Here is an 18,029-nt window from a genome sequence, read left to right on the forward strand (position 1 = left end):
GAAAGAATCTGCGTGGGACATTTCCTGAATCCCGCTGAAGCTCAATCTGTTCTTAAACATGTGTGACAGATAGCACTCCCTTTGACAAGAATGTGATCCGACCACCCACGAGACACACACACACACACACACACACACACACACACACACACACACACGCAGAAAGGTGGTGCTCCACTCAGTCCCGCAGGAGCAATACATACATTCTCCTTTATAAAGCTGTTGATTCATGTTAGCCAGTACTCTGTTCACTTATTGGGTTTCTCTTCACCCTGAGGACCAACAAGACTCTGGAGTCTAAAGTTATACATGTGTGTCAGTGCAACGCTGTCATTGTTTGCTCCGATAACTCTCCATTATCTGCATGAGAATCACATGCCGCCGTTCAGCTGACATCTCGCACAGCTATTTCTGGCCTTAAAGGAGTAACTTCTTCACAATGGCAGCTTGAGTCTGCGGCTGGGTTACGATGTTCGCAAATTGACACTTTCTCTTTAAAATTTGATCCTCAACAACAGAGGCTCCCAACATCTTTGGGCTTGGGACGCCATAAAATCAAGCAGTGTCTACTTATGATTTTTCCCTTTTGTTTAATTGTTTAATTTTAAAAAGGGAAAAAGTGTCCACTGTCTTGCCTTTACCAAGAACAAAAACATTATAACAAAAGAAAGTTTATAACAATACTGTCCTCTTGTGACCCTTATGTATCTTTGGGAACAAGAGCTTTAGAAAAACTGTACGTAATGCAGTGAAAATCTAAGCTGGTGTAGCTTTTTTTTTCTTGGTCCTTTGTTTTGGGGTGTTAACACTTAAACATATTAACTTTAGAAACAGCCAATCCTCCTTTCCACAGTCGGTTCAATAAGAAAAGTCTATGTTGCTGCACTAGGAAACAAGTCAGATAAACTATAGAAATCCTGAGCTTTTTGATTCTGCCACCTTAAATGAATTCTGTGAAAGGTAAACACTACACTGCAGCCATCCAGCTCTGACGCCTCATGTTTGGGATTACGCAAGAACTGAATCCTAACACAGAACCAGTTTCCTCAAAACCTAGAAAAGGAAAAAGTTAGTGTTGCAACAATGAAAAGGAGTGAGGGAAAAAAAATAACATGGTGAGTAAATCACATTCACGTCACGTCATGACGCACTCAATAACATGCAATTACACTGTTTGGATAAAACCTGTGATTTATTTACACACTGGTAGGTTTGTTCTGCAGGCATGAGACCAATCAGTTAAGCAAAGGTCCTGCACTGAAATGTCACTATTTAAAGGCTACGTCTTGTGATATTCTATATTTGTCTTATTGTAAACCATGAAAAGCTGTTGTTGAAATCAATTGTTTTCTTTGTAGCGTGATCGAGCTTATTCCTCTGTGCCATAGAGCTCCACTGTCCAAAAACTGTAAAACCCATATATGAGCAACACCATATCACTGGGTGTCATGTTCCCTGGTTATGAACATGGGCACTGTAGTTTATTTTGAGTCAATCCCACACACACACACACACCGACCTGCTGCCATAAATACTCACTCGTGCACTAAAGGTGTATAAATCCACAACTAAAAGTAGTCCCCAACAAATGCACTATCTACTCATGTTTGAGTAATAATTGTTAAAAACTACTGAGCTCGGCTGTTTTAGGAAATTACTTAGCTACTTTTAAAAATGAATCTATGTATTTGCGACGCTTTGTTTTACAGATTTACATTTCAAGTGAAGTGGCGGTTTTGGAAAGTTGGAGAAATCGGTGGCCAGGTGTATCTTTTTAGCTCTTCTACACGTTGGGCTACTGCTACTAGAAAGTCTTTTGTCAGATACATAATTTCAATATGCAGTAAGAGTGACAAATGGCCAGTTGTGAAAGAGAGCTTATCTGGTACACCTCTGCCTCTGATTCATAATTCTACAAAGAGGATGACCGTAAAACTGAGACAAACAGAGGTGATTAAGTGTCTCTCTGTGGGGTTTGCGGCCCGACACTGTGTTATGACTTGTTCTCTGGAGGCTGATTCATACAGTATGTGGACCTTTACACAACAACATTCATTCACAAATTAAATAGACACCCGAGCTATAAAACAACACGCGCACTCCGCTGCTTCGATTTGTTGTTACAGAATCCGACTCTGTTTGTGTTTATGTGCGAGAGCAGAGCGATGACGCAAGTCTCTCGTATCTCCGTCTTTATCCCTCATCTCCCCCGTTGTCTCCGATTCTCTCTCGTTTATTCTCGTTTATTTACTTTATCTCCCTCCTGTAATCCTCCTCATTCACCTCTGCTGCTCCTGAATTTCCTCCAATCTCTTTTTTTTCCCTCCAGCTCTCATTCATGACCTGTGAGGTCCCTTGAGTGGATTGCACCATCCAAGTCATCCTAGAAACCAAAACATCATGGGATTACCACAGCTTCCTCAGCTCTTTATGAGTGTGTGCGTGTGTTTAATGACTCAACCTGCAGCGTAAAAACGAATCTCTGTGCCAAAATCGGAGCTACAGGAGAAAGTGTATATATTGAAAGGTGTCTATAGGTACATCACATACACAGTTCAAACACTGTTCCAGCGGTTAAACATGTATAAGCACATTTCTACTCCAACTATTGTATTTATTTTTGCATTACTGCTGACCTTTCTACAAACCCTCTTAGATTGATGAGTGCATTTTTTCTGCTTTTTTTTTTCTCCAGCAGCCAGAGGATTCAACTCTAATACGGCATAAAAATCAACTTGCGGAGACTTGAAACTTGCTTGAGATAAGTAATCCATCACAGTGAACATCTATTTGTCATTGGTTAAACGTACTCTGGGTAGGTGGAGCCGGGTGCAACATCTGAGAATTACAGACCGACCGGGGCAATATTATTGGACGATTAAATGTCATCACAGACAGATTGTTATCGGCGTTAAACTGACAGATGCAGTGAGAAAAAACAAAAACAAAGAGAAAAGAAGATAGATTTGAGGTTATTCATACGCAGTGTCACATTACATTGTTTGTTCACCAATGAGCGGTTAGAAGTTTATGTTTCCACCGAAAAATGTCTCCCTCAATACATATGCTAGTCACAATATTTTGATTACCACCTGAAGGGATCCTTAGTAAATCAATACGCCCATAAAGACAGCTGGATGGGAGCGCTTTAAACTGTGGGACAGTCTGCGCATCGATAAAAGCAAAATGCAACACGGTGGAATAGAAACCGATTTAGAGAATAAATCATAACGTACATGAAGCATTGCGACATCCGCTGAACAGATGAAAAATGGCGGCAAATGAAACCATCGTCCGTGTGGACCGATGATGAGACTGTAACGTCCTTCAAATGAAAACGCCAAACAGAAATGCCATGAGTTCCACATCGTTTTCATTGTTTGGGGTTTGACAAAATGTCAATAACATGGGATTAGTAATCCCTGTAATCCCTTTCACTACTTCCAAATGCATTACCATGCAATGTCAACATCACTTTGACTTACAGTGCAGTCTGTAGTTATCGGGCTAAAAAGATGCAAACGCCTCCAGTAACGTCTCCTGAGCAGAAAACAATAACCACAGTTACAGACTCAGAGTAACATCTTGCTGCTTCCTGTTTAGGGGGAGAAGGAAGTGGAGAAGTCGTCTTTCTGGATGAGTCGATAAGCAGCAGAGTTCGTCGGTTTGAGGGAAGTTTATTACAACGGTGATACTGCATGTGTGTGTTTATGTTTGATGGAGAGTGAGTCTGTTACAAAGGAAAGGATAAGCCTCTCCAGTGACCTGACGTTCAACACGTTAGATTAAAGACTTTATTATGGAACCAGAGGGTGTAATCCTCTGTCTCAGCACGTCTCTATGTTTCTCTCTTACTTTCTTTTCATCCTGGTTCATGTCCTGCAGTTTTCTTCTTTTTCCTTTTTGTCTGAATCCACTTTTTCTTGGGGGGGGGGGGGGGGGGGTTATCTATGTCGGGTTTGTGTTACATTGTCCCTTTCACTTTCCTTTTCAAAATTAGCTTGATCCTGATTTCACTTTCCTCTATTTCTGGTTGCATCCTCTTTTTCATCTCTTTCTCGTTTACTTTCTCCAGAGGCGGAATCCTCAAGATTCAAAATAAGCAGTAAATTTAAAAAAAACAACAATAGCAGCCGCTTTCTCTTTTCATCACTGCAGCTGCCCTTGGAGAATATCTTGCCCTAATATCATGAGCAAAAACAGTGTAAAGACATACACACTTTGTAGGCACGCGTGTGTGAGTGTGCTGAGGTGGTGCGTACGCTAAATTCGGGGGCTGCAGAGAAATAATGACGACAGGGCGCTTCGACACATCAAAAAAAAAAGGTTGACTCCTCCGCCTCATTCCTGCAGAGGAAAGTGAAGAAAAGGGAGGCGAAGACGGAAGAAATGAGGAAGCACAAGTGATTGAAGCAATGTAACGGACGCACTGAACGCGTAGCTTTGTTCCTCTTCCTCTGTTGGCTAGTCTCAGTTGGACACGCTGGTGTGTACAGTTACAGCTCGACTCGTCCGTTCTGATCTCCTCTGACATGAACACATTCGAGGATACGCAGACGTGAACGCTTTCAGTGGCTGTGCGCTCGACTAGCAGGCCTGGGAAACACAGGCTTTGAGGAAAGGAAAGAAGAAGGGAGGGGGGCTGTTAGTGAGGAAAATACAAGCAGTATACTCAATCAAGGGCGAGAGAGAGAGAGAGAGGGGGAGAGAGAGAGAGAGAGAGAGAGAGAGAGAGAGAGAGAGAGAGAGAGAGAGAGAGAGAGAGAGAGAGAAGTCAGTCAGATAGAAAACTGGAGAGTGGTTAGCTACAACAGGAAATGAGATGAGGGGAAAGGAATTCCAACTGAATCCAAGATGTAGTTTAAAGGCAGTGAACAACCCCGTTACCCCTGAGTGTGTGTGTGTGTGTGTGTGTGTGTGTGTGTGTGTGTGTGTGTGTGTGTCTGTGTAAGAGAGAGAGACACCGTGAGAATGGAAAGAAGGACTGAAACTCGTAAGAGGACAATTTATTATCCCACAGTTAATACTCAGTTCCTTTGATGGTCCTAATTAGAGACTCAAAACAATAACTGAAATAAAACTGTAAGTCATTAGTGTCTTTCTGAAAATGACTAAACATAAAAACATTACACACACACACACACACACACACACACACACACACAGACCCCTACACTGTGGATATATAGAGCAGTAGCTTTGATGCCACAGTAAACAATTCCTGTATCATTGAAACTAGGGCTGCAACTTGCATTTAGTTTCAATATTAGACAACAACACTCATTAACAGCGTTCAGATCCCCAAGTCAGGTCTTAGAATGTTCCTCCTGCGATTTAGTAATACAATTTTTATAAAGCTGGAGCCGTGTGAGAGACAGATTAAAACAAGAATGGTTTAAGAAACAACCACATATCCTGACTTTTAGTCCCTACTGTGGGTCAGACTCCAAAACCCTGGATCCTACACTTCCCATGATGCAAGTAGATAGTGTGTTTGTTTTAGGCCTCCACGGCCTAAATCTTTCAAACGCAGACTTAAACCCACAATAATGCTGGGCTGTGATGCAAGTTTGGCGTAGTGGTCGCAATCACAATTGCAGATCGTGTGAGCTCCAGTGGCTCTTTTCTTATGGACAGATACAAAGTACAAAAAGTAAATAAACTTTTAGAAGAGTCAAAAACACTTTAACGTGATTCTTAGTATTGTCAAAATTAGTTATTTTAGCCATTTTTTGGTTAAAATAACTAAGATATTATTGAGCCATTAAAATAATTATAAAATGAATGCTTGTACTGAATAAGAGTCCACAAATGCAGAAGACTGAAAAACATCTTCAGCAAAAAACGCAAATTAACTTTTTAATTAACCACTGAAAATAAAATAAGCAACACCATCACCGACAGGCAGCCACATACTTTGAACCCACCAATGAAAACCTGTTAACCACTGAAACCCTGGTTTCCCTCCACCTGCATCTTTTCAATACTCAAGGGTTAAGCTTGTCGCGAATCGTCCACCAGCTGTGCTGAAGTTGTTGAGCAGCTTGAAGTGGAAAAAAAGCTTACAGTTAAAGACCGCACGCCCCGGTCTCTGTGATAAACCACCTTTCAGTTACTGATCAAACTCGCTCTCCACCTAGTGCGTCCTGGAGCTAATGTTCAAACAGATTCGTTAGCCTGAATGGAAAACTTGAGAAGAAAACTAAAAATAAAGTCATGTGAAGTGAAGTAACACTGTGTGTGGAAAATCAGCTTTAAAATCTGCTCACATGTTAGAAATCCGGGTACCTTCCCCCAGGATGTGAGGGCGAGCTTTCAGACCAGTGTGGAGTCATGGTGGAGTTAGTAAGTACAGGGAGCTGGTTTCACAGCTCTACATGGCCCGTATACGTCCTGGTCACTTTAAACTTCCTCGTCCATTTAAACAATACTCTGTTTGTCTTTTGAAGAACTTCTAGAAATTAAAATAACAAAGATGTCAAATGAGTACAACTCTCCCCTACATACGCTCACAGACAGGCTTGACACACACAACGACGGGCAGATATGATATCTTTTGCAAGCACAGGAAGGGAGAGTAGGTCGGGTGTAAGTGCCCGTGTGTGGCAAGCTGACATTGCTTCTGTTGCCAGAGGAGAGCAACACTGTTGCGAAACCCCGATTTAATCAGCGTGCACGGGGCCATTTGCTACAGACATTTTTCACCACTTTCTTTCAGCTTTTTTTTTTCCACAAGATGGAAACAATATGGCAACGTGCTTCTCACACTTCTTGGCACTTTGGGTTTCCTCTCTCTCTGCTGAGCAGCATGGTGAGTGGAGGTCATCCCAGGGAGGGATCCAGTCGACTTCCCCCACGGGGGGGGGGGGGGGGGGGGGCATGTGAAGGACATCCTGAAGGAGCTGCGCTCCGGGTGCAGCCCTTTGTTTACCCCTGCTGACCCTGCATGCTGGTCCTACGCCGTTACTTCCTCACTGTTCCTGGTGCTGTGTTCTCGTGGAGGGCAACTGTTACCGAGTGCAGTGAGAGCTGCTGTACCCCGACCCGGATTATTCCACCAGCCTAAAGCCGCCCGGGCAGTCAACAAACATGTTTACAGCAAACGACTTCCCAGAGAGCTGGCCTTCTAGGACAAAATGGAGAACCTGCCTGTACATACACCCCCCCCACCCCCCTCACACACACACACACACACACACACACACACACACCACTTCTTAAAATTCAATCATAGCCTCATGTGATGCTTCTGATTTTTGTTAACAAATAAATAACAGAATCCCTCAACTAAATAAGAGCGGGAGTCCTCCGCACACAAAACAAAACATTGTTCCCCATCCCTCTCCCCGTCACTCCATGTCTCATATTCAGCCTGGACAGGAGGAAGTTTGGGAACCTCTGTTGGCCAGCTGTCAAGGGAAGGAGGGAAGGAGGGAAGGAGGGGAGGGGGTCTCTGTCACTGCAAACTTTTCACTCCCCGGCTCACCCGGCTCCAGACATCCAGCCCCGAGCTGCCTGAATTCGTCCGCCCGCTGCTGTTTTCCTCGACCTCGCCCGCTTTACCTCCTCTACACCATGTGTATGTATCCTACATACTCTTGTTCCAACGGGGTCAACGGCCTCGGCAGTCCAGGTGGAGTAGCTTACGGGGAGAACGGCACATTACGTGGAGATCATCTACTCTCAGGCCAATCCAATAACGCACTGGACTCTGGAAGGATCTAAACCTTTAATTTGGGATTAAACGGCAAATTGTGAACGTGCGGCGACATTTATTTCACTAAATAAGTCGTACACAGTTACACAAGCTAACGTAGGGTTGGATGTGTTTTCCCGGTGCTCTGAATCTGTCCGAGTATGTCTCGCAGTTACAGAGAAGTCAAAACCAAGCATGCTGTTGCTAATGAGTGCAAAGTCACGACTCCAGCTGCGCCCCTGAGATTCCGCCCGTCTCTCTGAGCGCGCTGACAGAGACACGGTCGCTGACGGATGAGTCACAGCCCGCTCCTGTATGTGAGACACCACCTCCGTCCCTCGCTCTGTGTCTCCCTACATCTGCTTTGCATTAGCCTGTTGCCATGCAGGACAAAAACACAATTCTTTTGTAGTCTGTTCCAGCTAATCGGGAAGTGAATTTGGGGGGGGGGGGGGGTTTCCTGTTTCCTGCGCTCGCCAGACAGAACGGACTTGGGGCCCAGTAGCAGTTTCCGAATCTTGTGCGTTCCTCCGGGAAACTGGGGAGAGTCATCACCTGGTGGAGCAGAACAATAATAAGTCCTCTCCCTCGCTCTTCTTCAGATATCTGGCAGACTATCAGCTCTGAGTCTTCCGCCCAGCCTCAGTCTCCTGCCAGAGGACAAGACTTCGGTGAAGACAATGTTATGCGAGGGTTACGTAGACATTACCAGGAGCAGAGCGCTGGGGGGGGGGGGGGGGGGGGGTGTCAGGCTAACAGCGAGTGTGACGCTGCTGCTGCGTAACAAGGCGGCGTAAACTCTGCTGTCGTCACCGTATGACATGAACAAGGGATCTCGAGGGTCCAGGCGCGGAAGTGACGACAACAGCAATGTTCTTCAACAAGTCGCGACATATTTATAAAGCTTGTAAGCTATTTCTCTAGATAACAATGTTATTTTGCCTGTGAAGGAATGTAACAAAGTACTCAGGTACTGTACTTGAGTACAAATGTCAGTTACTTGTACTTTCCTGAGGTATTTCCATTCGATGCCACTTTATACGTCTACTCTCGTTTATTTGACGGCTGCAAGTTACTTGTTACTACTGTTGCCACTTTTTTGTATTTAAAATGTCAGGAAATAAAATTTGTTCAGGGTCATGTCTTCAAAAGTCTTGTTTTCGTCCGACCAACAACCTAAAGTTATTACATTTTCAATCCTGAAAACTGAAAATCTTCCTATTTAAGAGGCAGTAAATAGCTACTTCTTGGCATTTTTGCTTGAAAAAAATGATTTACAACATATGACGTTTGACTAATGTTGTATATACAAGATAAGATTTAGGACCATATAAAGATTCCACCTCAACAACTACAACAGTAAAATGCTACATAATGCATTAATACTAAATCAGTATCGTTTAATAACTCAGGGGGCTTTTTTTTCCCCTGCATTGAGTCCTTTGACTTCTGATACTTTATATAGATTTTAGGGATGCTACTTCTGGACTTCTGCCTGAGTAACATTTTTCAAAATTTGAACTTGCAAAAGCATTTCACAGAGCAGTATCGAGTCCATTACTTAAATAATGGATCTGAATACTTCCTGCACCACTGCACTTTGCTGGCGTGATTCGGAAGCAGGATTGTGTCGAGGAAAGACATCCGCGGTCCTCCACTCATTCAGCTTTCATTCACAGGAACTCAACGCCGCTGGCTGACTGAACATTCATTCAGAAAGTGCAGCAATTGAACAAGGCCTTTTGTGAGTTACCATTACAACTCCCCTCCAGCATATCATCTCACTGGGGCCGGACTATTTGATCAACTCACGGTGGTTCTCCCTCCAGCTGTTTCCAGACAATATAAACAGCAGGAAAGAGCTTAAAAACACAGCCTAACGTTGTACATCAGCTCAACTGGAAAAGGTCTAAATGCTGGCTGGCATCATCACACAGCACCACAGCTTGTGTGTGTGTGTGTGTGTGTGTGTGTGTGTGTGTGTGTGTGTGTGTGTGTGTGTGTGTGTGTGTTTGTTGTCATTTGTTTTTCTCTGCTCATCCCTCCTGTCGCATGTTTGGAGTCAAAACAAACCGGACAGCGGAGCCAGGATGAATGGCCCGCCAGATGTCAGGGAAAAACTGCAGCAGTCGCTTCAAAAACGTCCCGTGTTGACCCGAGATAACAGTTCAGAGCAGACAGAGGAAATGATTGTTTGCTTTGAATGTTTTGATGTGAAAAAAGGCAAAACAACAAAATAAACACTACAGTAACATAGTACAGTAGTGACATTTACTATAATTGCAGGAACAATTTGTTGTCGGTGGACAGAAAATTCATTTGTATCATTCAATGTTCCATTTAAATACTTTTCCAAGCAAAATTGCCACAAATACTCCGGCTTCTTGAACACGAATGTCTGCAGCTTTTGTTGGTTTTAATTGACTGTAAATATAAATATTTGGCTTTTTAACTCTTGGTTGGATAAAACAAACTATTTCAAGACACCAAATAAATTAACTAATCAAGAAAATAACATTCAGATTACTGACAATAATGAAAAATCATAATGAAAATGTGATTTCTCCCTCCTGTTTTGATATTACTAGTATTTATTCCCCACAGTATTCTTCTTGTTATTATTATATCTATTGTAATCCATAGTGGTTGTAGTTTTCGTTATGTAATAACTACAGTTTTACAACAAACTAAATCAAGAAGAACAACTTCTTGTACAGACATGACAACCTCTGAATTGCAAAAACACACAGGCCTCTCCACACACTAAACACACTGAATCCTACATCGCAAACTATACTCAGCTTCCTCAGATATGCATGCACCACATGCCTCCTACAAACCAGGGGTACTCACTGGAGACCAGCTAGATATCTAAAAATAGAAATCTGGGTTAACAATCAATAGCTAGACAGTTAGGCATAAAGCAGTTTCGAGGGGGGAGGTGAGAGAGAGAGGGGGGGTTGCAATAACATGAATGGGTGGCAGCAGCTAAAGGTGTAATAAAGGTTTATCTGAGCTGATGTGTCTAGAAAAAAAGCATCTGGATATGGGCAGCTGTGGAGCCTTTATGTCGCACAGCCTGCTGAATATCAAGTCTCCATATGTGGACCCCTAACACACATGATTTGGATTCCTATGCCAGCTGCCAAATTCCCACAAGGCTTTGAATCTCTCGATGAAGCTACTTTTTTTTTCTTTTCTTTTTTTCTTCTTTTTTTTTTTTTTTACAATTTGCGGTTTACAGCGCTGAGAGGAAAGCGTGTGATTTGAATTACAATAACAGCAGGAACGAGACAGATCTGTACCCCCCCCCCCCCCCTCCAGTCTCCAGCCCTCGCTGCCTGTCTGCTTGGCCCGTTAACACGGAGCCATCCATTGAGGCGCTCAGACTGGGGGGTGGGGATTTTTGTCTTCTTACCTATTTTTATTTTAACGCTCTGGAAAACCCGGAGACCTTCCTCTTCTACCGCCATGCTTTCCCCGTGGCTCTTTCCCTTTAGACGACTAGATAAAGACAGTCCTCCACGGTGGTCGGTTCTGGCCTCTCCAGCGCACGGATAATCCAGGGGTTTTGCACATCTATGCTCTCCGGACAGCGATCACACTCCGGTCCCGATCACTGCTTCTGCTGGCTGGTTGAAGAACAAGCGGGCAGATTCAGCTTCAGTCCCGCAGCAGCAGCAGCAGCAGCAGCGCCAGTGGAGGTGTGGCTCCACACAACACCGCCCACACATGGGTATGGAGGGTGATCCGTGCCACTAGGAGGCGAGGAAGTGGCGTCATTGAGTAAAATGAAGACAGCCTCCCACTCTCCTAGTCATATGATAATGATTACAAAAATGAAAAAAAATTATAGTAACGAAAATAATATTGTGGCAACTTACCAGTAAGTTAAACATGATTTAGATGTATAGCAGAAATGCATGCGTTTTTAAGACAAGATAAGATCCAGACCTTTGAATCCGCTCACTCCACCGAGTTCAACTTGACTGATTCGTTTGGCATCGTGACATGAAACAGTGGTTTCTCAGTTAAAAAGCAATTGACCAAAGAGCGCTGCGGGGAGAATAGCGATGAGAGAATCAGCTCAAGTGGCGGGACTAACGCCGTTGTCAAGCTGTGCGCTGTCGACGAGATGTCTTCTCAATTATTTTTACTTTGCTCTGCTCCACTCTAAAAACCTGGCAAAACCAGTGACGATTTAAAATGCCGTTTCAGGCAGACATGTTGGTCTCTAGTGATTGATTAGGAAGATCATATAATTTCCCACGAGTTACGGAGTTATGAATACAGTTTTTAGACAAAAAAGATATTGACAGTGACAGTGAGATCAAGATAGGAGTTTGTCATATTTCAGATTTAACGGACCTATTTGCTGTATGAATATACAGCAGTGGCGGGTCGTGCATTTTATACCTGGGCCTTCAGTGCTGTCCTACTACAGTTGAACCACCTCCTGATAGCCTCATTATGACACCACAGCTAAGGGTTATTATTTGTTTCGAGGGGTGTAACAATACACGTATTCGTACGAGGCTAACAACCCGAACAATATGTTTGAATAATACTAGTGCATTTGTAAAATGCAGAAGCTTAAATTTCGGTGGAGCCACTGCGCTCAACCTGGCAACCCACCCAACGTTACAGACAACGAGGTGCTTGACATTCCCATCACGGAAGAAAAACATTGTACACGGCACGTGTGTCCTGGGAGGCTATGCTAAACTAGCTTAGCAGGAAAACAACACGAATAAACTCATGCTACAAGCACACACGCTACAAACGTTTAGCTGTTCCCTACTGATTCAAACAGGGCTAAAGCAATCGCCACACAATCCCCATTTCTCCAGACCATAATTCCTGCTTTGTAAAAGAAAACAGATACATGAATACGCGCATTACGGGATGCTTCGTCATTAACGGTCGATGCATATAGTCAAAATCAATGTAATCAACACAATGACAAGAACAAACTCACAAGAACCAGTCACAAATATTTATATGACAACAAAGCAACAAATCAATCCAGCAAAACTGAAAACACATATTCATCCACACACTGAAGAGCACGGGCCATTCAAATATTATTCACATCAGAGGGAACAATATTAACCATATCATAAAAATAAAAATGACACCATAGACAAATGAACACAGTAGTAACGTTACTGCAGATGTAAAAAAAAAAAAAGCAGTTCACTTACCAAAGCTGCTGTTCACTTAAAGACAAAGTATATCCTCCTTTCTTTGATTACAAAGAGTTTAATACCGTGGTTGGTCCTGCAAACGCGTTCGTTGAGTTGTAGATCCACTCGAGTCTCAGCAAAAGTTTTCAAAAGCACCTTAGCTTGTAAGTGTCCTGTCGTACTATGGTGTCTTGTTGCTGCCTTGGTTAGCCAACTCAGGTTAGCAAATCCAGCTTAGCTCCAAACACCAAGACGCTCAGTCGCAAATAATACGCATTCTTAGCCATAAAATGTGCAACGCTTCTCCGACACTGTTTGCCAGGAATACCGTTCGTACAAATCCTTTTCCTGGATGGGTCAGGGCTGCTAGCTGTGAGGTTGCCCGACCCTTTCTTACTTTTCTGGAAATGTCCTTCTCCAGAAAGGCGTTGGCAGTAACTCTCAAATCTTTTTCTTCTCCTCCTTCAGCCATTGAGTGTTAAAAAAACAAAGCTACACCAAGCAAAACGCTAAAAATGTCATGTCAATGTCATAACTTCTAACGTATCGTTCAACTTGAACTTTTACTACTACTACTAAATTCTGCTAGCTAGCTTCAGCTTCACAACAGTGACGCTAGCCCACTGACCAATCGCACGACACGTTAATGTTGAGCTGCAGGTTAATGCTGACATACTCGGCTAGACAGCTCTGACATGTCAAAGAACATGCCCAACACGTCAAACTAAAGATCTGATTGGGTGAACACTATGATAATCAACAATATCGTCCCCATTTACTTAAAGTGCAAAGTCTACCTAGCGGACTTCAGGCCTCTCTAACCTAGAGACATAGAGGCCGAATCTGATTGGATAAGAGCTCTCCTTAAAACAAGCTGCGCTGGAAGCAGAGCAACTGAGGAAGACAGTAAATGTGCAATGAGAAAATAAGCTAATGGGAAAAATAATTAGAATACATGTAGTGCATTTATGAAAAATTATTAAATTATAAAATAGCTATAACTTTGTGATTCTGTTTAGGCCAGCAGAAAAGGCTTTGCTGACCCTGACGTCCCACCACTGATATACAGTATATGCTAGAATAGGTTGTGATAATGTTGACCAGAGCTCCTTTTTAAAAGGGAAAATAAAGTGTCTATTTGTCTTTTCTTTTTTATATGACCGCCATTACTGTGTACATGAGAATTACAGGTAGTTTCCCCAAACAGTGCTCAGATCAGTACATCATGTCTAGTTCCAAAGGGCCTCAATGTGTATAGTTATCTGACGTGCTGTATTTGAGTTGTAATTAAAAGTGACTCTCCTCACTTAATAGCAAGAGCAATATGCTAACAAGCAACTTCACATTTTAGAATTTGTTAAGTGACCAACTGACATGTATATATGTTGTCATGTTGGGATATTTGACCGACTAAATTCCCCTTGGAAATAGCAGCAGTAGTGTTGTGGATGACACTGCCTGTTCTCTTCTTACTTCTCTCTCAATCACCCCTCATACAGGCTTCAATGTTCCTGCTCCTCTTTGGCATTAATCACCCCTCATACAGGCTACAACGTCATGAGGATGGCTAGACTCTGAATTGACAAGAACTGGCTCATAATGTTGAATGATTTAGAAATATATAACTGTAGCTGCTGGCAAAGCTAGGTCACCACACTCATATACATCAGCGTTTTATTTATTTATGTACCTTTCCTCTCTAAAAATTGGTGATGCATCTTCTGTGGCTGTTTAGTGTTACTCCCTCTTTATGGGCCCTACATGCAGCAGCACTAGGTCTGACTCTACTGGATCTCTCCGGATTGTTTCCTACATCAAATAGACTGCAGATGCAAAAAAAAAACCTACAACACAGCTTTAAACTGTCATTTCTGTGGAGCAAATGATCTATTGCTGTTCCCATGAGCTGAGCTTTACAGGCTGTAAACGACTAAGGATTAGCCTCACTCCCATTTCAGCTGCTGTGCATTATGGCCACTGCCAAACTCAGGACATGGTGTACAATAATATGATTTAAAAAGTGCAGCACACTGACATTAAGGTTGTCACAGGAAGAGGAAACAGCCTTGGTCTCTGGAGACTAAACTAAATTGATCAATATGTGTCATCCAGCAAAATGTTTACTTGAGTTGCGTCAGGTTTTTTTGTGGTTTCCCTACAGTATGGCCTAATAATGACAGAAAAGCGAGACAAATGCACAGAGAAAAGTCTCTCACCACTTTCACTCAAACATCAGTCTGCCATTATTAAATGTAAAAGAGGATTTTTTAAAATGAGTTATGACTTATTTTCATGGTTTGCATTCATAGCCTTTGTTAAATAATTATGTTCAAGAGGGTACAAGGGTGCAAATCTCTTGTAAATGTCATGGTCAATAAATATTTCTTGAATGGTCAAATGAATCCCTGTCTCTCAGAGTTCCACCAACATAGTTAAAAATGCTATTGATTTGACTGAATCACCACCAAACTCTTATCAAACTATCCTGATGATAGACAAAATGAGCTAACGGAAACAAGGTAATTATAGAGCCAAAAGAGAATTGTTCCTAAAAGCAAAACACGACAGCAATAACCTGTAAATGATTAATTTGTCCCTGTTTTCCTGTTGACACTGATCTTGAGCCAAATTTAACAGATGGAAGAATGGACATGGTGTTGGTTTGCTCGGTGGGGGGGAGTCTGGAAAGGGTTTGACATCCATTCAGGTGAAAGACACAGGATCATCATCAGCCCACACTTGAGCCTATTGGACCACGCCTCTGAGATCACCATGACCACATTCCTCAAAATAGCCCGTCTCTGGTCCGGAGCACGCTACAAACCCAGCTGGCCGAGCCCAACCCAGCAGAGATGTGAGACTAAAAGAACAGTCGGACAGTCTCTCTACGAGGAGCGACGGTTAGCTGCAGTGCTTCCTCTGCCAGCTAAAGTGTACGGATTAGCTGTGACTCCTTTAGAACAGCTCTAAATCTAATTAGGCTATATGTCCCATTGCTACCGTCAGCCTGTTAGACTCTCCTCTTAAAGAGAAATGACAGCAACAACACTTACATGCTCTAACGCTAACAGAATGCAGCGGGGAAAAGAATAAGAACATTTACATGTAATTCCATTTATACTTCTACTCAGTACAGTACAGTTCAGAAGGAATTATTGTCCTTTTTACTCCACTACATCATTTGACACATTCAGTTTCTAGTTGCTTTGCAGATTCGGATCATCAGTGGTGGAAAGTAACTGCATACTGCTAAGCATTGTCCAGTTGGGGCTTGTTGGCACATTACAGAGGTTTTCTGAGTTGTTTGCAGTGCCACCAAAGACAGATTTTAAACTTCTCACATGGTTTCATTTAAATAACTCTTCAATGCCAAAAGAAGAAACATTATTCAATATTTCACAAAAAAACGGCAAAGATTACAAAGAAAGGAACAAAAAGGAAAACAGATTTGTGGAGAAAGACGTTTTTTCTTCTTTTGTCTCACGTTAAACATCTCACGGCCCCTCAGATTTCTCTTTTGACCCTTTGGTGGGAGCCTGACAAGAGTAAAATGCTGCTTTCACACTGATGCATCAGTATGAAGTAACTAATTATGTCATATATACTAGTGCAGTTACAGAGGCAATATTCATGCAGAATAAGTACTTTTACTTTAAGTAAGTTTTGCTGATTATACTTCTGTACTAATGTGGGAATTTGAATGCGTGTAACAGAGTCATTTTACAAAGTTGTTTTGATACTTCTTCCATCAGTGCAGATCATCAATACAAACATAATTTAAAAGTATTCTATGATGCATTATAATAAAAAAAACAGCCCAACAGTATATAAAGTAGTTCAAAATCAGCCCCGCTTTTACCAGCTGCAACATTAGTGACATAAAGGGACCTTTACACATTGATGATGATGCATATTGATACTATAATTACAGTATAATCCAATAGTACCTTTTACTTTTGGTAATTTAAACATATTTTGATGCCAACATTTTACATAAATACATTTTTGAATGCATGTATTTCACTTATACTTAAGTAAAGTATCTGAGTACCTTTCCCACCACTGACTGAATGTGTATATTGTGCCTGTGTCTGCATATCAGTGACACAGTTAATCCAATTTGCGTGCCTTTGGTTATCTCCTCTAAAATTCTGTGGCAACTTCCATAGATATTAACCATGGTGTATGCATAACCTTAGCACAGGGGAAAACAGCAACAATGTAGCTCCTTTATGTTGGCCACATCCTGTCAGCTGCGTGTTTGTGCAACTTGTGGCAACATGGGAGAGCGAGTTGGGCTCTACCTTAATTCAAAGTCTATTTAGCCCAGCAGGTAAGCCGTGAACTCTCCTCTTGACTGCACATTTGCATGCACAGATGTAACCCCAGTCAAATCAGCGTAATATAACACAATGCAAGAGTCAAGGGTTGCCAATATCATTACACAGCAACCAAAGTAGTATCATTTCTGCCAGCAAAAATGCGAGGTGGAGAACACTGTTTTTTCTGTGTGCGCAGAATCACATAGGGAAATACTGCTTTAAAGACGTTAATGACGTGCATTTATTTCAGTTTAGCTAAACTGGCTACGCCCTGTGGTAAACCACCACAAGCCTGTGTGTGTGTGTGACTCTGTGCGTGTGTATGAGTGCTAATGCTCTAAAACAGAGAAACAGAAAAAGGCCCTCATATTTTGGAAGTCTAACTTATCACGAGCAAAAAAGTGGACGAGGATATCAAAATAAGTGTAAGCTTGGTGTCAAACAGTGTCTGTGCAAGTGTTTGCATATGTTTGTATGTGTATGTGTGACAATGCAGAGCCACTGACAGAAAGAGGAAGAGAAGGCAGATGCTGACTCGTGAAAGGATGCTCACTGTTGTTTTATTACGCACAAGCCAGTCACCAGAGCAGCGGCTGAGGGCGTTGGCACACTTAAAATAACTGCACACTCTCCCTACCGTGGCTTGTTCTTTATTTTTTTTGTGGTACAAGCACACACCGTGACACACACTGTATGTAAATGGATATGGTGTATGTGAAGGAGAAGGGGAGTTCTGAGTTGAACAGATGGTGACTGACATGTGCAAAGTTAATCTGGTATTATGGGGGAAAAAACAAAAGAAATCTCTACGAATAGTTCATGAAT

The 18,029-nt window shown here is 42.4% G+C and overlaps 1 protein-coding gene across 2 annotated transcripts in view; it reads right to left on the bottom strand.

Moving 5' to 3' along the window:
• The window catches only part of rasa3 (RAS p21 protein activator 3), a 38,964-nt gene extending 27,606 nt beyond the window's left edge, over nucleotides 1-11,358 (bottom strand). For both annotated transcript variants that reach the window (XM_068730360.1, XM_068730359.1), the window contains exon 1: nucleotides 11,115-11,358. In XM_068730360.1, coding sequence (XP_068586461.1) covers nucleotides 11,115-11,169 — 55 coding nt within the window. In that variant the 5' untranslated portion in view covers nucleotides 11,170-11,358. The remainder of the gene's footprint in view (nucleotides 1-11,114) is intronic.
• Between the last annotated feature and the right edge of the window lie 6,671 nt (nucleotides 11,359-18,029).

Source organism: Cebidichthys violaceus, unplaced genomic scaffold (assembly GCF_023349555.1).
Source record: "Cebidichthys violaceus isolate CVI_PGR_0920_01 unplaced genomic scaffold, fCebVio1.0.p SCAF_5, whole genome shotgun sequence".
Classification (NCBI taxonomy): Eukaryota; Metazoa; Chordata; class Actinopteri; order Perciformes; family Stichaeidae; genus Cebidichthys; species Cebidichthys violaceus.